The sequence below is a fragment of the Podarcis vaucheri genome, assembly GCF_965113315.1.
Source record: "Podarcis vaucheri genome assembly, chromosome: 8".
NCBI classification, from domain to species: domain Eukaryota; kingdom Metazoa; phylum Chordata; class Lepidosauria; order Squamata; family Lacertidae; genus Podarcis; species Podarcis vaucheri.
The window spans coordinates 45636336-45664168 of record NC_138766.1 but is presented as its reverse complement, the minus strand read 5'-3'; the positions used below and the strand labels follow the sequence as shown (position 1 = coordinate 45664168).

General features: G+C 39.4%; 1 protein-coding gene across 4 annotated transcripts in view; it reads left to right on the top strand.

The window, feature by feature from the left end:
• The window catches only part of PTPRM (protein tyrosine phosphatase receptor type M), a 415073-nt gene that overhangs the window by 227159 nt on the left and 160081 nt on the right, over positions 1 to 27833 (top strand). For all 4 annotated transcript variants that reach the window (XM_082235318.1, XM_082235320.1, XM_082235319.1 and 1 more), the window contains exons 8-11: positions 4430 to 4738; positions 5124 to 5233; positions 8578 to 8779; positions 10017 to 10119. In XM_082235318.1, coding sequence (XP_082091444.1) covers positions 4430 to 4738; positions 5124 to 5233; positions 8578 to 8779; positions 10017 to 10119 — 724 coding nt within the window. The remainder of the gene's footprint in view (positions 1 to 4429; positions 4739 to 5123; positions 5234 to 8577; positions 8780 to 10016; positions 10120 to 27833) is intronic.

Below are 27833 nucleotides of genomic sequence, written 5' to 3'. Positions count from 1 at the left end.
CCTAATGAATGTGGTCTGCATTGTGATTAGCACTGCTAAATTGCACTTTCCTTGTTACTAAGCTGATAAATCATTAAAGCTTGATTATTTTGAGGCATTGGCCCACTGCATGCAGAGAATAATTAGCATTACCTGATGCAAACAAATATTGCATTAGGGTTTCTGCTTTGCAAAGTTTTGCTGTAGTCTTTGTGGTTCTATCAGAAACATCGAACAGTTGGGCTTAACTATGACGCTATACTGTGGAAACAGCTTATTTCTCAGGAGATCTCTAGCTTATTCCCTGCCACACAGACACACACTTCTTTTAAAATTAGAAATTGCTCATAAATGACTTTTTGGTGTTTCTTGAAAATTTCATTGTCTCATTGGGACATTTTTTTATTAAGAGCTGGGTGTAGTATTGTGGTTCAGAGACTTATCTTCAAATCAGGTAATCCCTAGTTCTGACATCACCTCTGTCTCGCTAGGTGATTTTAGGCAATTCACTAGTCTGTCTTTGGCAAAGTACTTTATCCCAGTCCCTACATTCCTGCAATATGGGATAACAAAGTTGTTGTAAGAATTAAAATTAAATAATGCATGTGAAAGTGCTTTGAGCACGTGAAAGCACACCACAGATGTTAAGTGTTATCCATATTACTTTGATTCCAATGATATGGTTGGAAGGCTCACAATACAGAAACCTTGCTAAAACTAAGCAAGTCTGAGTCTGGAAAGTACTTGAATAGTAGACTGTGCGGGGCAGGAATCATTCGTCTGGACTAGAAGAAGAAGAAGAAGAGTTTGGATTTGATATCCCGCCTTTCACTCCCCTTCAGGAGTCTCAAAGCGGCTAACATTCTCCTTTCCCTTCCTCCCCCACAACAAACACTCTGTGAGGCGAGTGGGGCTGAGAGACTTCACAGAAGTGTGACTGGCCCAAGGTCACCCAGCAGCTGCATGTGGAGGAGCGGAGACACGAACTCGGTTTCCCAGATTACGTGGCTACCGCTCTTAACCACTACACCACACTGGCTCTCGACTAAAGACTATTTATGCAACCCCATATAAATCAGTGACAAACTAAGGATTTGAACCACATATTTCAGTTACAAAATGGAAGAATACGCCTTTAGTGAATTCCATCTTTTTTTAAAAAAATGTCACCTTCTGTGGATTAAGGATATTGCTAGGGTTCATTAGTTAACCAATGGAAACAACTTCTTTTTTAGCCGAACAAAACTAAGCAATTCTATGGCAGCAAATAAAAATATGAAGCACGAATGAAAGTGGGAGGTGTTTGGCTTGGTACTGCAAGCTCATGTGAGCTCAAGATGTTTAATATGCATGCAGATTATTCTTACCTGTATGGATTTTATTCATTTCAATGGAAGAAACAGAATTGTTTTGAACACATAAATCTATTGAAAGTAATGGGGTAAGCCATGTACAAAAGATTTGCTAGTGTATCTCTGAGTGTGCATGGATATCTGGATTGGTGCAAATTTATATGTTAGGTTATCCTGGGGGAGGTTATGAGACATCCATAAGAAGTGCTGGGACTATGGGGATGTTCAGGTAACAATAAGAGGGGAAAGCAGTTCATTTTCTTTGGCTTAGTGCTTAGAGCAGCAAGGCAAGTCCTTACAACTCCTCACCCTTTTCCAGCCTCCCAGAACAAAGAGCCTGCACCTACTTCAATAAACAACTCCTTCACATACATCTCCATTAGACACCACAGGCAGGTTGGCAGTGCTAATCTCATATCTCTAGCATCTAATGCCAGCCCATGCAGCATCATTCTCTTCCTCGGTCTACTGGTAACCACAGAGAACGAGCATCCAAGAAAGAGCCCCTTCTCCACATTTCACTGTGTGTCTGACCTATGTCCCTTGCCCATCTCTTTGCCCACGGTCTACACAACATGACTGTCTTCAGGCACGCTTCAAACACCACAGGGACACTACCATTCTCTCATAGGGCATGAGCTACTGTAGAAATTCTTCTGCACTTAGAATGAATCAGAACTAGTGCTCAGAACCAGTATTTTCATGAAATCTTGTTTTTAGGCTTGGTAGGTGAGTAAAGGGGATCAGAGTCAGGCAGAAGAATAGAGGTGATAGGGATAAGATGAAGATGGAGGTACTCTCATGTATGAGTCTGCTCTTCCATGGATTTTCTGCCATCAAGTACTAAGTGCTAGGATTTCTGTAAACATCTGCAAAACCGATGGCTTGCTTGCAATGGATAAGTGAGAGCCAGAATGGACAGCAGAAGTTTAAAAGGGCCTGTTGTCAAAAAGTTTGATGTAATTAGAACAGTGAGACTCTTAATGAAAGCATGAACCATGGGTTTGAAGGCTTTATAGTTTGTGATTTTAGTGCCTTTTCCTGCAAACTTAAGATAAAATGCAAAATATCTTTGAACAATGTTGCAAGCTTGCAGGGAATTATTAGAAGCCAGAAGTGATGGAATCTTGTGGCAAGTGTTTAGAACATTCTTGGTTAAGACATGTTGATTAATAAACATGAGCCGGCAGATGCATATTAATCTGTTTATGTATAAGAGATTTCTAGCTCATTAAAACTCTTCTTGGCATTTCAACAAGCGAAGCAGTAGATAAAACTACTCATTGTCTTTTATCTTGTTGAGGACTCTCATATGAAATAAAAATCAGATTACAGCTAAATTTGTATAATAGCTATACTGATGACAGACTTCTTTTACCAGATATGTAAGGAACCCATAATATAATATGATGGAAGTTTTTTCTCGAGTTTCCAATTGTGATCCCTTATTGCTTTGGACAGTATAGATAGAAACAATCTTTTGCATTTCATGGCATTAGTTTGGGGTCAGGTCTCTAGGCACATAACCGGGAATGGAAGGATCCATCAGTTTTGTTTTGTTCTGGTTCTCATTTTTCCAATCTCAAATTCCGCTCATAACATTTCTGCAGCAATTTGCAAAAAAAAAGTTTTTTCAAAATAAATCTCCCTGAAAATTCATCAGTATTTTACTGTGAATTTCTCCCAATAACTACATCTTTGTGTGCAGCTTTGACTAATGTGCATGCTTTTGCAAGCAGTTGACCCTAATATACATGTTATTATTTTTTCATGTTATTTTCACAAATATATTGACTTTTTTTATGTACACTTCCCTGTTATGTATGCATTTTTGTTAACATTGGTTGCAGAGCTGCATCAGAAAATTCAGATGAGTGTGATTTTCAAAGGATGTTGATTTGGTTCTCATATTGTTTAGGAAAGACATGTTGAAATATGAATGATTCACCTTTAAATGTGAACTGTATTTTTTAAAAAATGCATCCCTAGTTATACAGCTGTTCTCACCACAAACTATGACTTTGTTATAGTAAAGCTAAACAGCTTTTGTTGCTGTCTGTCTGCTGTTGGATTTGAGCCTGCAGAAAAATGTTAAGGTGTCTTGTTAAGGACATCTGGCTTGCCAGTAGTACATATGAAAAGGATCTAGGGGGCTTGGTAGACCACAAGCTTTATATAAGTCAACAGTGGGATGCAGCACCAAAGAAAGCTAATTCTATTTTAAGGTGGATCAACAGAAGTATAGTGTCCCAATCAAGGGAAATCATCGTCCTGCTCTGTTCTACCTTGGTCAGACCACACCTGGAGTACTGTGTCTAGTTCTGGGCACTGCAATGTAAGGATATTGACAAGCTGGAGGGTGTGCAGAGTAGGGCAACCAAAATTATCAAGGGTCTAGAAACCAAGCCTCATGAGATATGGTTGAGGGAGTTGGGGATGTTTAGCCTGGAAAAGAGGAGATATATGATAGCCATTTTCAAATATCTAAAGGCCTATCACATGGAAGATGCAGCAAACTAGTTTTCTCCTGCCATTGAGGGTAGTTACTGAACCAGTTGCTTCATGTTACAAGAAAGGAGTTCACCAGGAAGAACTTTCTGACAGTAAGGGCTGCTTAACAGTGGAAGGGGCTCTGGAAGGTGCCTGAGTCTCCTTCCTTGGGATTTTTTTAAAGCAGAGGCTGGATGGCCACTTGTCATAGCTGCTTTAGCTGAGATTCCTGCATTGCAGGGGGTTGGTCATGGGCTCCTTTCCAACTCTACAATTCTATTATTGGTACACTGTTTTCTTTGCATTCATAAAAGGAGCTATTTCAAGTCTGTTAAGACATTTTGTAACACATGTTGATGGAGGACTGGGACTAAACTCCTTCTTCCTACAAACTGCCAGTATCATTAACACTGACAGTGTCAGTCATCTGTCCAGCCACTATTCATATACAGGTGCAAGCTAGCATCCAAGCACAGACTCTGTAGATCAGAACCTATGTTCTTTTCTCCTTCCCTATACTACTTAAAAATATCTTAACAGTATTTATTTTCACTACCATACATCAGATACAAGCACTTGTATGAAAATGCATGTCTTAATTTTTACAGATCCTATGCGTGGTCCAAGAAAACTAGAAGTTGTCGATATCAAATCCCGGCAAATCACCATCACCTGGGAGCCGTTTGGCTACAATGTCACTCGTTGCCATAGGTACAATATCACCGTCCATTACCGCTACCAAGCTAGTGGACAAGAACAAGTCAGAGAAGAAGTGAGCTGGGACACAGACAATTCGCACCCTCAGCATACCATTACTAATCTGTCCCCATATACTAATGTCAGTGTCAAACTGGTTCTTATGAATCCTGAAGGACGAAAAGAAAGCCAAGAAATTGTGGTACAAACGGATGAAGACGGTGAGTTTTTAATGGTTTGCTGAATTCATTAATATGCATAGACATGATTTTAGGGGTGCTTATGCAGTCCAGCAAAAACCATATAAGACATATGCATAACTGCATAAAAGTGTGTTGAGGATTTGTTGGATAAAGGAAGCATAAAGATGAAGGATACTGAGGACTGACATGATTGTCAGGGACAAATGAGTGAAATGTAGTTTGCAGCGAACACATATTTTATGGGTTGGATCTAGCATGGCCAGTGTATAAGCCATTACTATTTAAAAACCTGAATGCAGCATTTACAGTGTGGAGCTCATGTTCTTATAGCGATAGAATCTCAATGCAGCATTCTAATTCACAGTACATATTCCTAAACATCCTCTTTTTTTTAATGCATTAGTTCCAAGTCCTGTACCACTTGAATCTATCCAGGGAAGTATGTTTGAGGAGAAAATCTTCCTTCAGTGGAGGGAGCCAGTGCAAACCTATGGTGTGATCACCCTATATGAGGTATGTAAAACCACTTGCCCTGCATTCTTGGTGTAATCTAGTTCCGCATCCAGTTCTCACAGTGGCTGAACAGTTGCCTGTGGCAAACCAGCAAGCAGGATTTGAACACAAGAGCACTCTCCCCACCCCATGATTTCCAGCAACTGGTACTCAGAAGTATTACTGCCTCCAGCTGTCGGGGCGGAGCATAGCCATTGTGGCCAATAGCCAGTGATAGTCTACACCTCCATGAATTTGTCTAATTCTGTTTCAAAGCTATCCCATTTGGTAGCCATTGCTGCCTCCTGTGGGAACATCTTCCATAGTGGTTCTCCCAAGTGTTGCGTGAAGTACTGTCCTAAATCTTCCATCTTGTAAGAGAAAGAGGGGGTCAGTACCTTTCATAACTGATGGTCGAAATAAATTTGCAGTGTTATACTGCTTATGTATCACATGTCTTTCCTTCCTTCCCACCCCCAGTGTCCCCACGCCCCACAATTCCCTCATGTAAAAATTTTTGGCTAGTATAAGACAGCACTCTGTTATTAGTAAATCACTGCATTTTTAAAGCCTGTAATATCCAGTCTAGTTATGTAGATTAGTATTTGAGTGCTACTAAAAGTATCTACTAGGCTATAACTCAGGAGTAAAAACAGGAGTGAGAATGTAATACTGAATACTGCTGAATTTCTGCAAACCTTTTGTAATAAGAACAAGCAGGTCCCATTAAATGAAACACACTAGCTTTTAAAAACGCAATTTCAACAAAATTATATGTTGTTAGTTTTACATACAAATCCCAGCATTCCATGCTATAGGGAACCTGGCCCTAAATATATTTCAAAAATATTAACAAAGGAATTCATTTATTATGCTGTTGGACCATAATCACTGTCAAACATCTCACCTGACTAAACTACCCTTATATTTATTCTTTCCTTTCATTTTCAGAAAGCATTATTGAAATGCTTGGCCCCAAGACATAAAAGAAAAGTAAAATATCTAATTTGGTATTATTAAGCTTTTAGTGCTGTCTTGCTGTTGAAATAGTTGTGAAAGGATAATTTATTATGAAAAGATATGTATTATGGAAACTAACTAGTTTAACTAATTGCAGTTTCATAAGTAATCAGAAGATGATTGGTCTTGTCATTTGTTTTTTATATTTGGCCACGTAAGGCCTTTCAAAGAACTGAAAGGAGGTGTCTTCCTCTCCCATCATCCCCTTCTTTGTGGTGTTTTTGGTGTTTATGTGTAGTCTGATACAAAATGATGAATGTGTTTGGACCTGGGCTACAAACCAGCCCACGCTTCAGACAATGATTATCTGTGCCATCTTTTCCCCGCACGTCTTATCATAGTCTCAAAACTACTCTGTATTTTCTTTTTCAGAGGCTTGGTTTATATTCTTTCTATAGGGTTGTAGCTTTTATGTTCTCCGGAACTCTTTATCAAGGTAGATTGTAAACAGTGGGGAAAGACAAAAAAAGGTGGCGTTAAAGCCACTCGTGCTTGCATTTGGTAAGAATTTTCAGTAAACATGAGACTCTTAATCTCAGAGTTGTGGATTCGAGCCCCACACTGGGTGAAAGACTTATGCATTGCAAGGGATCAGGCTAAATTATCCTTGTGGTCCCTTCTAACTCTGCAAGTCTGTGATTCTGTGAGACAATGGAGTGCAGGAGGAAGCAGCAGCAGGAGGTGCCATTAGCTAAAGTGGTGCTTCAGGTTAAGAACAGTTTCAGGTTAAGAACGGACCTCCAGAACTAATTAAGTTCTTAACCCGAGGTACCACTGTAATCACATCCATCTGAATACCTGAGTGTTGGTACTAAAAACAAGTTGATTACTGTACTTAACACAACAGGTATAGGTTCTGAAGTGAAATATTTCACCATAAGACTATGTTGACCCTTCCCATATAAAAGCCCTTGTGCATGATGGCACAGAGAAGCACATTGACTTACGTTGCATGTTCCTGGCATGTAGTTGTCCCACCAAGGCATCAGTGAACCAGCCCCATAAACATGTGGAGGTTTCCACCATAGAAGGGAAATAAGGAGGAGAGAAACAGAAACATAGGTGAACTAGGGCCACATTTATTGATTTAGTGGCTCTGAAGTGGTGGCAACAATTCAGGAAGCTAACTGTAACACAGCAACTGTGGGTTAAAAATCCTATTGATGAGTGCCACTATTGCTCAGTCCACAGGAATCCACATTGTTTCAAGCATGAAACTCATTTGTGTGGCATCCAAAAACATTGTGTATTGTCTTTTAAAACCTATACTCTATTCTGAATTAAATTTCCACTTTGCTAGTAACCTTTTATAATCTCAGAGGTCAAAACTGAGAGCTTCTGTAAATTAAGAGCTTACACAGGGTCAGTGCTGAGTTGAAGTTAATTTAACCTGTAATTGACCTATGCAGAATTGGTTTCAGTAGTGCTTGTGTGATTCAAGTTGCAATACCATGTGTTCTGATCTTTAAAACTGCAGTATTAAAGACCTACCATGCTGTGTTGTGAGGATGATATTTACTTCAAAGCACTTGGGATATTAAATACTCTGGGATACTTAGTTCCAATTTAATGGGACTTAGTCATAGGTAAAGTGTGGTTTGGATTGCAGCCTAAAAGTGTCACAGAAGAGAGCAAAAGCAAGCCACATACGACTAAGAACGCCATCCAGATATTGCATTGTAATCATTTTTTAAAAATAAATGTTGAAAGACATGAGATTTCTTCAAATGGGGAGAAAATGTGGTCATTAGTACTCTACGGTTTTAGAAGAACGTCCTAGAATTGTCCTACTCTTCAGAGTTCCAAGTAAAGCTCTTTCCATGTGGTTTCTGTTATAATAATTATTGTCATCGTTATCATAATAGCAACATTGTGTCCTTTATAGAGAATTTGCTTGAATTTCACCTTATTACAAGCAGAGAATACTTTTCAGCAGAAGCAGAAATTTGGGGCAGGCTACTAAAAAACGTGGCTATAACTCTTGTCGTTTTAAGTCAATGTTTATTTGTATTTTTTGTGCAAGACCAACATTAATGCACTTCCTCCTAAAAGAATTACAACATGAAAACCAATGAATTAAAGGTATTAGCTTAAGTCTGAATCATAGCCGTTATAGTTGTCATCTAGGTGCCTCTAAGTCCCTGTATCTATAAAAGTGATAACTCATAACAGTTTCGTCTGAGCCTGTGTTCCTTCATTGGATTCCGGATTTGAAGCATATAAGGGAGTAAGATAACTTATCATAAAATGTCTGACAGTGCACACATCAGAAGGGTTTATTGGATAAAAATGCAATCTTTGTACAACTGCTGAAGATATTTTATAACTTTGTTTTTCTTTTGTAGATCACCTACAAGGCTGTCAGCTCCTTTGACCCAGAAATAGATTTATCCAACCAAAGTGGACGTGTTTTAAAGCATGGGAATGAAACACACTACTTATTTTTTGGGTTGTATCCTGGGACTACTTACTCGTTCACTATAAGAGCCAGTACAGCCAAAGGCTTTGGGCTTCCTGTTACAAGTCAGTTCACCACAAAGATCTCAGGTATTAGTTAAAGCCAAACAACATTTCTGATTTGAACTAGATGACCATTACATTAATTTACATATAATTTTGCAGCAGTTATATAGTATGGGTGCAGTGTAAAATACCTGTCTTTTCTGAACAATTTAAATGTTGTGTTTATAATTTCTTGAAGATTCATAAAAACCTCTGTTAAAAAAATGGCATTTAAACATTTTCTGTTAAAAAGCCTATATATATATATATATATATCCCTCAATCCGCAAACCTATTTGGGGATATATTGCTTTTATGCACCTTAAGAAGGTTAAACTTGGGACATTTGTAAAGCAACCCTGCAATGTAATCCACCACTGTTTGGTGTAGTTCACTCTTCTACCCCTGTCACTGAAAGGGCTAGTAGCTGCAAGTCAGAGATGGGTCAGTTCAGATTCCCATCTTTCATATCTTTCAGATTTACCAAACAATAGTCACGTCTTCTTTGTCTTTCTTCTTAGACCTCCTTACAGGCCAAACCAAACACTCATTAGCATCTAGAAGTCTCATGCTCTACTGATTAGTAAGTTCAAATGTGGTTGCTTTTACATGATGGCCTAGTGTAGTGCAGCAGATATACTAGTTCAAGGTTTCCCAAACATGGGTCTCCAGCTAGCTGACCACTGGTCCTCCTGCTAGCTAGGGATGATGGGAGTTGTAGTCCAAGAGCAGTTGGAGACCCAAGTTTGGGAGACCCTGCACTAGTTGGTTATGGCATGTCAGATCCAGGTTCTAATTGCAACTTAGCCACAAGCTAACTGGGTGATCTTGGTTACTTATGTCTTCATTCATTATCTAGTTATGGTGATGCAGTAAGGATGATAAAAATCTGGTGGGAAAGGCTGTTAATAAGACAATGGTAATAATTGAATACCATATTTAGTTTATTTTGTTGCGTAGCAGACCAACGCAGTAATCCATGATATAAAACTTGCTGCAGTTCACGAGACTAATATTACACACGAACTTACGCTTTGAGTGTTCAGTCAGCAGAAAAATGCCCTAATAAAGGTACATTATGTACCAGTTTATAGCTTAACTTATTATTGATGGGCTACCCTATTAACTAAAAGCATAGCAATTATTTTATCATAGTTTGTGCACACAAGGACTGCTCTAAAATAGTATCTGCCCTTGAGAAGGTTTTTTGAAACAAGATTTTAAAGATCATAGAAAAGCTACACATTAAAGAAGTCTGCTTCCTCTGTTCTTGTTTTTCTAGCACCGTCTATGCCACCTTATGAACTGGAAACACCTTTAAATCAAACAGACAGTACTGTAACTGTTACACTGAAGCCTGCACAGAGCAGAGGCGCTCCAGTCAGGTATGATGGTATTGGGGAATCTTTACAAAATTAAAATTAAATCTATTAATTTATTGACAGTGTTTTCTGGTGACTTTTTTTCTAAGTCAGCAATCTGTGTTTAAATCCATATTTGTGTTATCTCTAATTCAATTAAATAAAGAACAAGAAAGAAAGTCCTTTGATATGGAGTGTTTAGGAATTGTGTAGAGGATTTCAAAGCTTAGTCTTTGAAAATAAGGAACAAAGCTGCAACGTTGTTGTGTGGGTGGCTTCTTCTATAAGGTAATTGCTTACTGCAGTGTTATGAGTTCAAGGGTACATCATTATTTTTATCCTCTACTACTATGTTTTCAATAAGAACTCCTGTGGGCTTAATCATCATTATTTCAGGTAATCAGCTGAGACAATTTAGGAGATTTAAAAACTAAAATCTGTCATCATCAAGACAGAAAGGAAAAATATATATACTTGTAACAAAACAAAACAAAAATCTTGCTAGTCCAGAATTTACAGCTACTTCGCTTGGGAACTAATGTAGCATGGTGACTAAGAGGCTGAGCTATGAATCAGTATATTCTTGTTCTCACCTTTGTGACAAATTCACTATGTTCTTGGGTAAGCCAGCCTCTCGTCAAAATGGGGATAATAATATCAACTTGTATTATAGGCTTTGTGTAAGGGTTACAGCAAAATAAATACATCAAGCATTTTGCAAAGTCAAAATAATGATTAAGTTTCTCTATAACAGTGTCTATATACGAGCAGAACAGACTTCCATTTGCACAACAAGTGTTCCTCTCGTCCTTCCACTCACACACTCCCAGTGTGCCCTCAATCCAAAGGGGAGGTTGTAGTGAGCAGAAATTTATTTATTTATTTATTTATTTATTTATTTATACTAGTAGTAATTAAGCAGTTTCCAACTTGCTTTTCATTATCAAGTAGAAGATCCATGTAAATACCTACAGAAAAGGAAATAAAATAGTTGTCATTTGCCATAGCCAATACATGTGCCAATTATGTGTACTCAAGCTCTATATATGCTCATTTGTCTTTTTGACGTCAAGTAAAATTACCAGATGGTATTCAGGACGCCACACAGCTAAAGTTCACATTGCCATAGTAAGGAGAAGGAAACATCAATCCAAAATCACTGCCCAGCTGTATTGTGTTTCTTCTTTGCTAATTAGCAATTTATGTTTGGAGCTGTGGGCTAACTTGCTTCAGCTGACCTCCTTCCCACGTTCAGGGTGTTGAAAATGAAATAAGAAGCTGTGGGTTCAGTTCCAGGTGAAGAGTCATGGAGACTAACTAGTTCTGAGAAACATTTTGTTCCCAATTAGGTGCTATGTAAGTATGTGATTTTAATTCTCATACTCATCATGGACTTGTGAAATATAGTGTTTATTTGCATCTGGTTTGTCCTGCATTTATTTTCCTCGACAAAATGCAGCTGCAGAGGTCCAGATTCATTTAACTGGTCCTGCACAACAGGGCCTTTCCCCCTTGTCCTCTCCCCACTTGCCCTTGCCCAAATTTGGTGAGAGATGTTGGAACAGGCATAGGCAAACTCAGCCCTCCAGATGTTTTGGGACTACAACTCACATCATGCCTAGCTAACAGGACCAGTGGTCAGGGATGATGGGAGTTGTAGTCCCAAAGCATCTGGTGGGCCGAGTTTGCCTATGGCTGGGTTGGAAGAACCCCAGAAAAGTGCCTAGGGGGAGGAGAGTGGAGGTGGTTCCATCAGGCAAGCAAAACAGCTTGTGCTGATGGAGCAGTCTCCTTAGCGCTATGTTAAATATTTCCCAGGGCTGCAAATTAAAGCGGAAGGCCTGCACAGGTTCTCCTCAAAATGATATTTTTTTTCTATAAAGAAATAGCTGCCCAGCTTTTTTGTGACACGTGGTTACATGGAAATTAGGTGAAAGACTGGCACATAGGCAAGACCAATGGATACAAGTTACAAGAAAGGAGATTCTGACTAAACATTAGGAAGAACTTTCCCACAGTAAGAACTGTTTGATGGTGGAATGGACTCCTTCAGGAGGTTGTGGACTCTCCTTTATTGGAGGTTTTTAACCAGAGGCAATCTGTCGTGGATGCTTTAGTTGAGATTCCTACATTGCAGGGGGTTGGACTGGATGACTATCAGGGTCCCTTCCAACTCAACAATTTTATGATTCCAAGACATGATTTCTTATCCTCAGGATCAAAAGTAAAAACATTTTTTTGTTATACTGTATATTGTTGTGAAATGTTTGCAACACACTTCATTCTCAGCACAAGTCTCATTGAAATGAACAGAAAGGAGACAAGAACACCATATTTGTGTTTGTTCAAAGTAAGAGGAGTACCCAATAGATGTTTTCCTTAATCTGTATTCAGGGTAGAAAAATGTAGCTGTACTTTATTTATGCACTTCACTAAGTGCAATGGCTGTCTATTGATTCTGCTGTAACCACCCAGCATGGTTAATGCAGATTCTTGGAACTGCGCTAAACTTTTCAGTGTAAATGATTGTTGTCGTTTTATTGATCAACACATCAGCTCTGTCACATAAAAATCTTTAATTCTTCTGATGGATAGAGGGAGAAAGGGAGAGAGAGAGTAAGCACAAATTCTAGCACATTACTGCCAAAGATTGCTTGTTTTACAGCTTTGCCACCTTTCCTCTTTACACTTGGGGCAAATATAGAATAAGAATCTGGCTTTCTATTTTAACCTTGTTTGGATCCAGTCCATTACAATTAGACTTGCAACTTATTCAAGAAATTATTGCTAGGAAGCATGACTTGTTTAAATGAAGTCAAATTTATATAAATCTTATGGAATCATTTGTTATCAGTTAATGAAAAGTGAACATAAATCCAGAAAACCAAACTGTCCATTAGATTTTGGAAGCATAGCTTCATTGATTATTGCAATATTTATTAACAGAGATACAATATAGCCAAATAGCATGAAGTTATGAGACTGTAAAATCTATAATTTTGGGTAATTAGTTTTAGAAAGTGAATGGAATTAGACTCCTTTAATTTGATAATGCATTCATACATATTACTAAATTAAAGTTCGGCTTTTGTTTTTAGAATAATTTCAAAATATAGGCTTTCCTCCCTTTTTGAAACATCTAAACTTATCTGGACCCTTTGTTCTCCTTTTCAGGAGTATATATTTTATCCTAAATTATTACTGCCAATTCATTGTTTCGGTCATTGACAATACTTACCCAACTCATACAGAATGCAAATACATCTTGAAACAAAGGTTGAAAGGTTTCTTTGGAAATAATTATTCCAGAAAGGAAAGTTTTTTTAGTAGTATAATTCTAGAACCATAATATTTGACCCGTACTCTGTTGTTGGATACTGGTACTTGAATTTCGGTCAGATATCTAGTTTTTAGGTAGCCCTTCAGATCAACAATTCCATAAAACTGTAGCATAATTGAAACTTTTTAGAGCAACCAAGAACCAGGTTGTGCTCTGCACTTGCAGTGCCTCCTCTTGTTGCTGCACTCACAGCACTGAAGTGACCTTTCTAGGGCACAAGTCTGGGCAGTCTGTATGGAGCTCCTGGGCTGCCCAGAGGACAAGCCCCCCCCCCCCATCTCAGCCTCACTGATGTGGTCCAAGGGAAAATGGAACAATGCATTTGGCACTAGCTGGGCTGCAGGAGTTGCTGGAAAGAGGCATACAAGATGCCATTCAACCTTCATAGGGACTCCAGATTTGTGTGGGGTTTACTCCTTACCTTTTCTTTTCCTTAAGAAAGTGCCTCCTGTATCGTTCCATAAATCTGGGTTCAAGGGTATGTGTCTGTTTCTAGTTTACCTCCCTTTCTCCCTGCCTTCACCAGATTCATCACAGCAACTGAGCATTACAGGGTGCCTGTTGTTTTGTAATATATCCTTACATTGGCAGTGCACATGACTCATATGATCTGCACCCACTGCAGCTTTACTCAGCTGTAACTAATACACAGTGGACTTGTACAGTCGGCTCTCTTCTGTAGACTTTAATATGAAGCTTAACTGAACAGCAGGATATCATCCTCAGATTGATATGGCAGTTCTGTAGGCATTTGCATGATTTTGGAAACTGTGTCACGTCCGTATCAAATTATCCTGTTCCATAGCCTTCTTGATTTAAGAGACAAAAGTTGTAGTTTAGTGTTCCTATCTCTTTCCATGCCAGGATTGCACTTTTAGACAGTGCAGGCATATCTGTCAACTTCAGTGCTATTGCTCAATACTGAGTAATTGCCAGTTTGTGCAGGCTCACTGCTCAGGCGTGAGGGGAAAGACTTACTGAGTGATAACTGTCACACGTAGATGTAAATAATAGTAGTGAGATCTAGATTATAGCAGGCACTGTGTACTGAAGGAGGTGGGCAACTTCCAGTTTCTAACACATATCTACTATTTCCCCTGATAAACAGTTTCAGGCAGTGCCTATCCAAGTGGTAAAACTGTTCCTGGGTAGTAATACTGTAGGCTGTATATTACTGAATGCCCCTTGCCCAAATCACCAAATCCATATACATAGAAAGTGAGGGAAGGCATGTAGGACCTTTCTTCCTGACATCATATTTATTATATACAATGAGTCTTTTAATAGTGAGGAGCATTTAGCTGTGAGATTCCCACCAACTACAGTGAGAAGTGACGCAGTCCTGTTAAACAGTGATACTATGTGTTGAGCTGTTTGAATAGTAATAATAATTATTATTAACATAACATGGTGAGCCTCTGGATGTTCATCAGCATTTCATTCCAAAGTGGAAGCACTGGGCTGGATTCAAGTACATAGTTCGACTAGTATGAGTTCTGCTAGCATAATGGAGCTTCCCTCACTCTTTTCCCCATGTGCCCCTCTCATAAGCTCTGGGAGGTTGGGAGAACCATCAGAACAGCATGTTGGGTAGGAGAAGAGTGATGCTTCCATCTAGCCAGCAGAAATGCTTGTGCAGACAGAACAATTGTAATAGCACAGTGTTGAATCCCACACATTGATAGTGTGTTCTAAAGCAGGGGTAGCCAATGTGGTGCCTTCCAGATGTTTTGAACTAAAATTCCTATCAGCCCCAGCCAGCATGACCAATGGTCAAGGATGGTGGGAACTGTAGTCCACAACATCTGGAGAGTAGCAAGCGGGCTATGCCTAAATCTTTAAACATTAACTTGGAATATTCTTATATGAGACTGCAGTAAACATAACAATATGTGTCTTTTAAAAATGTGTAGAGTTTTCTTAATACTTTTGTAGTTATGGTCACAGAATGGCACTAAAGTTATCCATATACTTTTGAATTAAACCCATGACCTGTTTGTGCCTATGCATGGTAATAATTGTTACCTTATTTGGAAATAATGTTATATTTTTTAAAAAATCATAGCACCACAAGGCTGGAGTTCTGGCAATATATATATATATATATATATATGCAGGTTTTGGTGTCTTCGGGTGTCTTCCCGTGTAAGAGTCGGGGTGTCTGTGCGACGTTTCGACGAGGTCTCACTCGTCATCTTCAGGCTGGTGCTTTCGGCTTCTTGTTACTGGAACAGAGCAGAGTCTGGTGTTTGAGTTCCTATAAATACTGTTGAGGGGTGTGGTGTATAGCCTCCAACGTTCTGGGCAGAGAGGAAGTTCCTAGATTAGTGTGCCTTTTCTTCTTTTGTTCCTTAATTACTTGAGGGATATCTTGGGTGATTTCATGAGTGATATTCTGAATACCACTGGGTGGGTCATTAAGTGTAGATTAGTTGCTAAAGCTTTCGTGTCTTGACCTCTTGAGCTTGTGAAGAGTTTCGGGTGTCTTCCCGTGTAAGAGTCGGGGTGTCTGTGCGACGTTTCGACGAGGTCTCACTCGTCATCTTCAGGCTGGTGCTTTCGGCTTCTTGTTACTGGAACAGAGCAGAATCTGGTGTTTGAGTTCCTATAAATACTGTTGAGGGGTGTGGTGTATAGCCTCCAACGTTCTGGGCAGAGAGGAAGTTCCTAGATTAGTGTGCCTTTTCTTCTTTTGTTCCTTAATTACTTGAGGGATCTCTTGAGTGATTTCATGAGTGATATTCTGAATACCACTGGGTGGGTCATTAAGTGTAGATTAGTTGCTAAAGCTTTTGTGTCTTGACCTCTTGAGCTTGTGAAGAGTTTTTCTGAGAAGATGGCTGTGCTGCATTTAGTTGTGCTCTGGCTTGGCTTCGTGTATAGGGGCGAGCTGTGGTTTTGTGCCTTGTGCCAGCCAGATCTGTGTAGGGATTGCAGGGGGGTGCAGCATCCGGAGGTGCCACTATAGTTTGGCTACTGGATGGAGTCTGTAATATGTCTGTGGAGAGGGTCTGGGTTTGGGTCTGGTGTGGTTGATTGGTGACGGCGTTCTGTGTGCCTCTGGTTCTGGTGTCGGTTTTTGTGGGGAGGGCTAATTTCCAGATGTCTGGCAGGCGGGACGTGTCGTCACGCTTGTTCATGTTGTGAGGGTGTTTCTCTATCTCGATGGCTTCCATGATTATTCTCTTGTGGTGATGTTCCATGTTAAAGAGCAATTTGGAATCTGCAAAATTAATTTCGTGTCCTGTTTCTTTCATGTGTTGGAAAAGAGAGGAAGTTTTTTCTTCTTTTTTGACGGCATTCTTGTGTTCTGCGATACGTGCATTTATTCGTCTGTTTGTTTGTCCAATGTACGTGGCTGGGCAGACTTTGCAGGGTATTTCATAGACCCCTTGGTTTTCCAGCTGGATTTTGTCTTTTGGGTTTCTGAGGATATTGGCTATTTTTTGGTTGGTGCAGAAGGCTGTTTTGATATTGTGTTTATGGAGGATTTTGCTGATTTTGTCTGTAGTGCCCTTGATATAAGGAAGGAGGGCCATGCCATTGTTTTCTTCTGTGTCTTGGTTTTTGGGGGGTGTTTCTTTTTGGATTAGCTTCGTAACCCTGTTTTTCTGGTATCCATTGGCGATTAACACATTTGAGAGATTCTGTAACTCAGTTGTCAAGTGGTCTTTGTCAGCCAGGCGTTTGGTTCTGGAGATGAGAGTCTTGGCTACGGAGTTTATTTGTGCAGGGTGGTGGTGTGATTGTGCATGTAAGTAGCGGTTGGTGTGTGTTTTTTTCCGGTAGATAGTGTGTCCTAGGGAGCCATCAGGTTTTTTGTAGATTAGGACGTCAAGAAAGGGGAGTTGGTTGTTGTCTTCTATTTCCATAGTGAATTGTATTTTGGGGTGTAGGCTGTTGAGATGTGTGAGGAAGCTATCTAGTTTTTCTTTCTTTCCCGTGTGTTGACGACACCTTTGTAATTTGGCCACAAAATCCAGCTGGAAAACAATTAATTTTGCAGATTCCAAATTGCTCTTTAACATGGAACATCACCACAAGAGAATAATCATGGAAGCCATCGAGATAGAGAAACACCCTCACAACATGAACAAGCGTGACGACACGTCCCGCCTGCCAGACATCTGGAAATTAGCCCTCCCCACAAAAACCGACACCAGAACCAGAGGCACACAGAACGCCGTCACCAATCAACCACACCAGACCCAAACCCAGACCCTCTCCACAGACATATTACAGACTCCATCCAGTAGCCAAACTATAGTGGCACCTCCGGATGCTGCACCCCCCTGCAATCCCTACACAGATCTGGCTGGCACAAGGCACAAAACCACAGCTCGCCCCTATACACGAAGCCAAGCCAGAGCACAACTAAATGCAGCACAGCCATCTTCTCAGAAAAACTCTTCACAAGCTCAAGAGGTCAAGACACAAAAGCTTTAGCAACTAATCTACACTTAATGACCCACCCAGTGGTATTCAGAATATCACTCATGAAATCACTCAAGAGATCCCTCAAGTAATTAAGGAACAAAAGAAGAAAAGGCACACTAATCTAGGAACTTCCTCTCTGCCCAGAACGTTGGAGGCTATACACCACACCCCTCAACAGTATTTATAGGAACTCAAACACCAGATTCTGCTCTGTTCCAGTAACAAGAAGCCGAAAGCACCAGCCTGAAGATGACGAGTGAGACCTCGTCGAAACGTCGCACAGACACCCCGACTCTTACACGGGAAGACACCCGAAGACACCAAAACCTATACATATATATATATATATATATATATATATATATATATATATATATATAATACATTTGCATGTTTGTCATTATTTTTGACAGACATTATTTAGGGTTCTGTAAAGTTATCGCCTTGCAAGGTAAACTACAGGGTCATCTGCTATTATTGTCAGTAAACTGTTTCTGAATTATAGCTTTACAACGTATACAATAACCCAAACCATGGTTCAGCAAGTATGTGATATAGAAGTGATGGAGCTTTATTGATGCCCATAATTTTCCCGCTTTTATGGCAAACAAGAATTCTTATTTATGGCCAAACAGTCAATTCCAGTTACACTGAAGGAACAGTGCAGTAATTGCCTCTATTGTAAAATATTGTAATTCATTTTTGTTATGTAATAGAACTTGTCCTTGAATTTCAAAGTAACTGGAATTAACTTTTTTTTAGGGGGGGGATGCAGATTAAGTATGATATGTGTATCACAATGACTTGTTGGGAAAGTTACATGACTATTCCTGTGCACATTTTCTCACACTATTCATGGAAAACAACATGAAAAGTTTTTGGTAGCTTGCTCTCAAATCCTATAACAAGAAACTTATTAAAATAAGTGGCAATTAGAATACAGTGGTACCTCTGGTTACGTACTTAATTCATTCCGGAGGTTCGTTCTTAACCTGAAACTGTTCTTAACCTGAGGTGCCACTTTAGCTAATGGGGCCTCCTGCTGCTGCCGCGCCGCTGGCGTGCAATTTCTGTTCTCATCCTGAGGTAAAGTTCTTAACCTGAGGTAGTACTTCTGGGTTAGCAGAGTTTGTAATCCAAAGTGTTTGTAACCTGCAGCGTTTGTAACCCGAGGTACCACTGTATCCGAATTGGTACTAGGAGAAAAACGTCCCCAAACAGACTTTAGAGCAGGGATGGGGAACTGTTGACCAATGGCTGGATGCAGCTCCTGGTCTCCTTTCCTCAGCTCACCTCAACTCATGAGGTAGTAACACAAATAATTTGTTCAAACAGAAGCTTCCCTCCTGGACCCACATTGCCTCCCAGGGGGCAATTTTCATGCAGGCAGGTGCAGAGGTCAACGTTGATCATAAAGCACTTAAGGTTAGATGAAGATTCCCACTTGTTTGAGCAGGAATGTTTTTCTAAGCAGCATTTCTTTGTTTCTGTAAGTCAGCAAAGCTTAGCGTAAGACCAGTTTTCCTTCTCTAATGATACTGTCTTGGCTTCAAAAGGATTGGCAATTGGATAAAAATATGATAACCCCTCTGCTGCCGCCAGTGGGTGCCATCATCTTTTGTTCATTTGTGGCACATTTGTCCATTTGTGCTATGGACATGCTAGATTAAAGAACAAAAATCTGGCAAATATCCTTTTTGTGATTAGCTTATAATTTTAATAAGATTTATCACCACAAATGCATATGCCTTTTACTCCTGCACATAAAAATGCATAACCTAGGTATGATTCCTTACCCACCTACCCTCCCAACCCTTTGCTTACTTGCATGAAGAAGGTTAGAAGTTCACAGGGTTATTTGCTCATCTGAATATAATTTAATTCAGTAAATGAGTATGTACAATGATTGTACTGGTGATTTTGTAGGTAGATTTTTGCGAATCTAAACCTTGAAAATTTCACTGATATCAAGCTTCACTACTCATGCACAGGAAACATGAAGGAATTATGTTTCAGAGCACAGCTATACATTGTATAACACTGATATCCATGAAACGAATACACCCATAAAAGTGGAGATGAATCTTATATCAGTGGTATAGAATGTCAGAAAGTCCTAAGTTGAATCTCTGGCATGAGTGGGGACTTAGAAAGAATGATTATTCATTCTGAGTTAGACAACTGGATGGAGCAGTGGTATGATTCAGCACGTGGAAGCTTCCAATGTATTGTATTCAGTTTAGTGTCCCAGCACTGGCAGAAAGCTCTTTGATCCTGTGGAAGAGGTAAAGGTAAAGGACCCCTGACAGTTTAAGTCCAGTCACAAATGACTCTGGGGTTGCGGTGCTCATCTTGCTTTACTGCCCAAGCGAGCCGGCGTTTGTCCGCAGACAGTTTTTCCGGGTCATGTGGCCAGCATGACTAAGCCGCTTCTGGCGAAACCAGAGCAGCGCACAGAAACGCTGTTTACCTTCCCACCACAGTGGTACCTATTTATCTACTTGCACTTTGATGTGCTTTCGAACTGCTAGGTTGGCAGGAGGTGGAACTGAGCAACGGGAGCTCACCCCTTTTTCGGGGAGTCGAACTGCCAACCTTCCGCTCAGCAAGCCCTAGGCTCAGTGGTTTAGACCACAGTGCCACCCGCGTCCTGCCTGTGGAAGAGGGACCGAGGTAATTTTGAATTATAATAATTTGCCTTACACTGAATCAAGCCATAGGGTTTATCTAGCTCAGTAGTGCTTGGACTGACCAGCAGCAGCTCTCCATGGCCTTAGTTCTAGTTCTGCCTGCAGAGGCCACTGGAACCTTCTGCTTACTCTGCGCCACTGTGCTACATGGGTTGGTAGACTCTTCAGAACAAGGTGAGGGGGAATTGCTGAAAGTCACCTTGATCCATGTTGCACTGACCGAAGCCTCTGCTACATCAAAAAGCCTTAATGGAGGGACACAAATTGGATACAACCTTTTGTCCTCAAGATTAGATTTTCTTAGGCTCACTATACATGTCATTGAATCACTGAAAAAAGACGGAACAGTGTTTTCCCACATAGAACGCTAGGAAAGTCTTCAATTTAATGACATTTACCATGAAAAAAGACATGGTGTCTTATGGCATTCTAAAGACTAATTTAATGAGTTTCTGCTTGCAGAAGCTTACTTCTTAAGGCTGCCTCAAGACTCTTTTTTTTATGTCAGCAGCCTCAAACAAGTAATCCTCTGGAATATTTGCCATTAAAACCATCCTCTCTGTAATGCCCTTCACTTCATCTGGAAAAGAAATCACTGATATTTCCAATGAGGTTTGTAATTGTAAAATATTGCTAAGCGAAAGCTAATCTTCTCAACAAGATTATGTATGAGGAAATATTTCAGTCATTTCCTATGCTGTAAGTGGCAAATCTGTAGCAGAAAACATCTGTAAAGCAAAGATCTTAGAAACAGAAGGAAGTATAGATTCTCATGGCTAACTAAGCATCTCCATACAATATTATCTGTTACTTCAGCCAGTGATGAGATATCAGCTGTTTCTCTTGGATTGCATCCTCTTAAGATTTGGTATAGTCCACAGTTCATCCCAGAAAAGGTTTTACATTTAGGACTCCACTTCTGGGTTTTGTTGCTGGGGAGTAGCTTCCTTGCTATAAAGAAACTTTCCAGTCCTGCAATGTCATTTGCAATTTCTGGAACAGCCAGCTGTTTTGGACTAAAACTCACATCACTCACAACCAACATGGCTAACAGTCAGGAATAGGGATGAAGAACAAATTTGATTAAGTTCACATTTAAAGCTTACAAATTCATACCTTCCGATTCAATAAGCAAACTGAAACAGTTCTTCAGACAAGAAATGTGTACAAAATTGCATGTTACAGTAAAGTGTGCATAAACATGCATATATTTGTGAAAGGAACACACAAACAAATGTGCATTATAATAGAACTGTTTTGCTATACTGGATACAGAAATGTATACATTAGGACAAAATTGTACTAAAATGCAGATTTTTTGGTAAGAACTTTTTAAAAACAAAAATGAACCACAAACTGATGTGGAAATGTGGCAATATTAACTTAAGATTGGAAATATGAGAAACCGAAGAAAATCAAAATTGATAGATTGACCCTATTCAGGGACAGTGGGAGCTGTAGACCAAAGCAATTGAATGGCACCAGACTGGGGAAGGGTGGTCTAGACAGATATCATACTAGAAATAATGGGTTGTGTCCAACAAAGTTGTCTCATTTGTACAACAGAATGTTACCCTCTTCTCTCCCATTCACCAGTGAGGGGAGAGAGAAGTCATTGCGCAAACTGGTCAGCTTGGTTGGATACCACTCACTGCCCCCAGAAACCTAGATACCTGAAACAATAAAGTACTACAAGGATTCCCAGAGTCTGGTCCACCAGCGGTCCACTAGCTTCATTCAGGTGGCCCACAGATTGTCCTTGACTATGGAATTCAGATTGTAACAATATAAGAAATAAAAGAAGTTATAAAAATACATTTAAAAGTCATCTGCAACAGGCAGAAAAATCATTCATGGTCCACCAAGACCATGGTCCACAATATCCAAGTGGTTTGGGGGGGGGGAATGGCTTAGGGAATTTGGTTAAAAGAGTTGCTCTGCCCATACACCTACACTACCATTTCAGAGAGTCATCCGTGCCTGTGGATGTACTTGCCAAGCAGGATGCCAGCTTGCCATTTCAAGGTCTGAATTCCTCCCATCAAACCCATTGAATGTATTTGGGAAAGACATATAGATGCAGAAATGCAAAACCAGATTTCATGTCACTTGTGAAAATTATTCTGTCTCAGCATCGCCACTATATTGTTGGGTTATTTCTTCTTCTTTTTTTCATTCTTTTCTTTTCTTTTTTTTTTTTTTTTTGGTTAGAAGAGTGTTGTTTCTCCAGAGTTCAGGGTTACCCCACAAACAAATGGTCTTGGCAACCAGAACATTTGAGATTTCAACAATAAGCATAGTTCTTTGTTCTTTTTCTATTTATACCTTAAGCAATTTTCTGTGTTCTTTTAAAAGGGAGAATTAACCCAAGACATAAAGTAGATTTAAAATCTTTGAAATTATCGTTGCATTGTTGCAAGTGTCAGAAATGTAAATTTGTGCAAAAAAGGTTTTATTTATATGTTCCAAATAAATTGCCGGTGTGTTATAACTTTTTACTGAAACCTGCATTATTGTTTGAAAGAACTCTTAAGCTTCAAGAATTCAAATTTCCTGGAACTAAAAAAACAACAACACCAATCTTTTTCAACATAGTTACACATTACAGATTGCAGCCCTGGACAAGATAATAGCTCTTTAACTTTAACAGAGAGTGTATGAGACAACTGTTTTGTTTGAAATCAGTGGTTTGTTCAGAGCAAAATAGCTCGCAAGCCACAGTAATTCCATCGAAGTTCGTTAAGTTTTGATTCAGACAGATATGACATTGAGCAAGACTTTTCAAATGTTGGGAAACAGCTACACATCTGTATTCAGTGTGTGAAATTGAACATGTGACCTTTTCAAATAACCGCTGTAATAGCTGTGCCTGCTTTCTGTGTAACATTCAAGTTAGGAACTTGCACTTCTGTCTTACAGGAGATGCATGCGCACCCTTAAAATGAAAATATAGGGTGAAGCAAGCATACATTGTAGAAATCCTATGTAATTTGTAAGCTTGTATCTGACCTTTGTTTCAGCAAGACACCCAGCCTATTTACTTGGCTAAGGGGCAAAAGTACATACAGTATGACTATGATTTCTTGGCCTTGTTTCACCAATACTGTACTCAACATCCTAAAGCAAGTTAACTGAATTTCTCAGAAAGTACTAAACCATATACAACCAAGTATTGTGACTAGGATCTGCAGTTTTGATTAAAAAGATAGGATCCCCTTGATGCCACGCTACGTCTTCTGCTAGGAGAGCAGAGATAACCTTGTCATTTGGGGCTCAGCTATTGCCTTTTGCTCTGGATCCTCTTAAGCTTCATAATTCAGCGTTAGAACCAATATTTTTATGTTACGTTTATTCAGTTGACTACGCTTCTGCACTGTCTGCTTGTTCTGATCAAAAATCAGTTAATAATCTTAGCTTTTTGGTTTATTAATTTGGTGTGTGCTGATCTGCAGAGATTGTTTTTTGACAATTCTTTATTTCACCCCATGTTAATGCTGTTCACAGGAATTCTATGTACACAAAAGCTTTTGATTTAGCAGAAGCTCCTGCGTATTTTTGCGACTTCCTAACCAAAACACTGTGCATTTCACATGCTATTCCACCCTAAACCTCTGGAGTAAATTATCAAGGGGTTGTCAGGGAAGGCAACAAACGTGGAAAAATTATTTGTGTTAAGGCCTTTCTTCAATTTGAAGGGTACCTTGTGTTCTTAGCCAGGCTGTGAAAGCATGTGCTAACCGTATGGGGAGTTGAGTGAGCATAGATTGCAAGTTGGCAATAAGAGTCTTGCTGTTCAGTAGCAGAAGTAAGTGTTGACTCTTCAAGTTTCTAACATACAAATTTCAGTTTGACTTATCTAATGAGCTTCTGGGGTACTCACTATAGCAGGGGTGGCTAACCCTTTTCCTGCTCAGGGGCCACATTTAGGTTGGCCAACCATTCCAAGACCATATGCCAGTGTGCCTGTGCAACTGGTTGTGACCAAACTGGTTGTGTGCATTCATGCACGCCCACTGGTACACAAAGATACACACCACAAGTATAGCACACAAAAACCCACACTGACAGACACACATGAATGCACTTAGCTTACGCTTACATTTATTTATTTCTAAATTAATTCTTACTCACACTTCATTGTTACAAAGAAAATACAACACAGAAGTAGATAATTCACAATGCCAACAACCAATAAAACAGTAAGACATAGTAAACTTTGGCATAATAAGTTTTCCTCCCAGCCCAGTGCTGTCATGGGGAGGAAGTTATGGACTGCCAAACCACTTGAGATAGCCATAGATTTGCCCCTGTACACATGCATCTCACCATGGAGCTGATGTGCAAGTTTGCACTTCTCAGGTTGCATTGGAAGCACTGAAAGTGCAATAATAACTTCAGATACCATATAATGTAGAAAGAAGGGGAAATTGGAAGTGAAAGTATTTAAGAACTGCTGGTCAACAGTTTCTGAGGTCAATAATTTTTGTGAATGGCTGAAGAACCCAGTCATTGCTAGTTTCACATCTCCTAAACAAAACATATCTGATATTTGGGAAAGTGCATTGTCAGCTGACCTCATAATTTTGGTACATGCTTGTGCTGTGGTTTTAATAATTGCACTGAATGAAAAATGGAGTTCACATATAGTGTATTAAATGTGGGTTGATTTTAATCATGGGCCAGGAGCCTCTGATCTGTGGGACTAATTAGGCTCACACGACTGCTTGGACCAAGCCGTGCCCACCAACCCCACACCTGACATCAGAAAAATAAGTAACTCTCTCTTGAAAGGAGTTTGCAGGCACTGGCAATCACCTGAGTGTTGGTGCTTGCAAACCATCATGGGCAAAGGAAACTACACATCATGTGTAGCCATACCCACATGTCAAAGTTGACCTACAGGGGGTCAATTTCCTACTTTGATTTAAATCAAGGCAATTTGAATTATGATTTAAAGCAGCAAGAAGAAAAGGCTGATTTGAACAACTGGTTTTAATAAAGGTTTATACTTTGGTTACCACATATTTTTTTTCAGATACTTCCTAAACAGTGTTATCTGACCACTAAAGCATGTTGATCTGCAATTAAATAAAATACTGTTTTACAGTTTATTTCTGCAGCCAGGTCTTGCAGCTCCTTGTTGCACTGAATTCATTTTGCACATTTCCATTTTTCGCCTATAGGGATCTTTAAAAATATTCTCTTATAGGCACATCTTGCAGCCAACACCTATCTGAGGTTAAATACAGAAACATGGGGACTCTGCAGTGGACAATTTTGTCCTTTCTTCTTCTTTCTTGCTTTGCTGTTTTCCTCTGCCCTCACTCAGCACTACTCTCACAAAAACAAAGTAGCAAACAGAAATTAAATGCCCATGTCTGAAAGGCAGAAATAAGAACTAATAGTTATTGGACAGATTATTTTATCAGGTGACAATGAAATTCCAGCGTTTGGTAGCTATACTTATTCATATTGGAGAAATGATCAGATTGGTTCTTCATTTATATGAAAAATCTGCCTTTAACTCAAACTATCTAGTAGAGGCACTGATTCAGTTCAGAGGCTTAACTGTAGGGCTGACATACTAATACCCATGTTGTTTAGTATTAACATAGTAGTTATTCAAGAGAAACTTAATTAAATCCCTGTGTTTTAAATTTATTGATTTTTATCCATGCTGAATATATTTATTTTGGTTAAAAGGTGGGGTGTGCAGAAAAGAACTTTGAATTCCGTGGCTGATGTAAAGATTAATAGCAGGTGGCCTTTTAGGAAACTTTCAGATTGATTCTAATGTTCCAGTTGTTACGTCCATAATGAACAGATTTTTCCCACTCTGCCCTTTGTGCGCAATATGGGGCTGTAATTGAGTTCATACTTTTCACCCAACCTTTCAGCTGTAATTAATATTTTATTATATCAGATTTTATCACTAAATAGGCTAGCAGCAAGATATTGTGCCACACGGAGGAGTTTTTTTAAGGCACTAGTGACTTGCTCATGCCAAGCCACTTTTTGTAATGACTTATGGTTGAGAGAACACAAAGCACATTTACGGTACCCAGCTAATATTCCAAAGCAATTTATGACTGATCTTATCTAGATCACAGCCAGAGCAAGAAAAATTAATGTTACAGAAACTGAATATTCATCACTGAAATCTAGCATATGTGGCACATTGCAAAAATATATATGCTGTTTTCTCATTATTGCTTTTTATGAACAAAGTCTGGTTAGGTCAGGTGACTTTTCTGTAATAGGGTATCCAAGCTTTTCAAAGTGACATGAACCGTGAACACTTATCTAGTATGACAAATTTTAATGCAAACAATTACTGCTTCGCATACATTCAGGTTTGAACTTAATGCATTTGTTTAACTAAAATGCTTGTTGGTTCTGTTCGTCTATAGTCTAGTTTTCATGACGTAAAATAATCTAGAATATAAACTTTAAAGAATATTGACACAGGCGGAAAGTACTGATTTCATTGGGCATCATCCAGTGGTGTCTGCTTGCATGTGCATTGGAAATCTGCTTGTTTAACATACATGCAGTTTCTCTTCTGCCCCCTCCCAGCCCTCCCTATGTGTCCCCAAAATCTGCTCCAGGGGGTCCCCCAAATCTTCCAAAGCAGATTTGGGATGTGAACATGCCTAGAGGGCTGCAGCAGAAAGGAGAGATAAGAGAAGCACCAGTGTATGAGCAGATGCCCACTTGCAATATATTGGATCTCACCCACTGGCCTAAATTTAGTGACAATTGATTTCCTTAATAATCAACCCATTGTAACTCAGTTCAGACATAACTGACAGGTTCAAAAGTCAGAGAAGAGGAACTAATTCCATTTTTTCACCCTACACTGAATAAGTGATTGATACAGAAATGAAAATGTTACCGTTTCTGTTTCCCTTTAAATAGACAAAAAGTTTTAAAGTACTAATATTTATAATTTCCACAGCAATCCTGAGTAGCATGACACAAATCGCAACTGTCAGGTCTATTGCAGCATGCCTTGGCAGATTTTGACTAGTTAACGGAAGCCAAGGGTTTCTATGCTAGGACATTGGCCCATAATATGTTCAGAAGGGTGCTGCAGCACGCTTTGAAAGGCAGAACTGTTATATTTTCCTAGGCTGGGCAAATGAATTATTGCCACATTATTTGACATTATAATGTAGGTACTGGATTGTGCCACTGAAAATCATTTTTTCTTGTATTTTGCTAAAACCTAGCATTCAGAAGAGATGTGCAGTGGCAAATATATGCAGCTT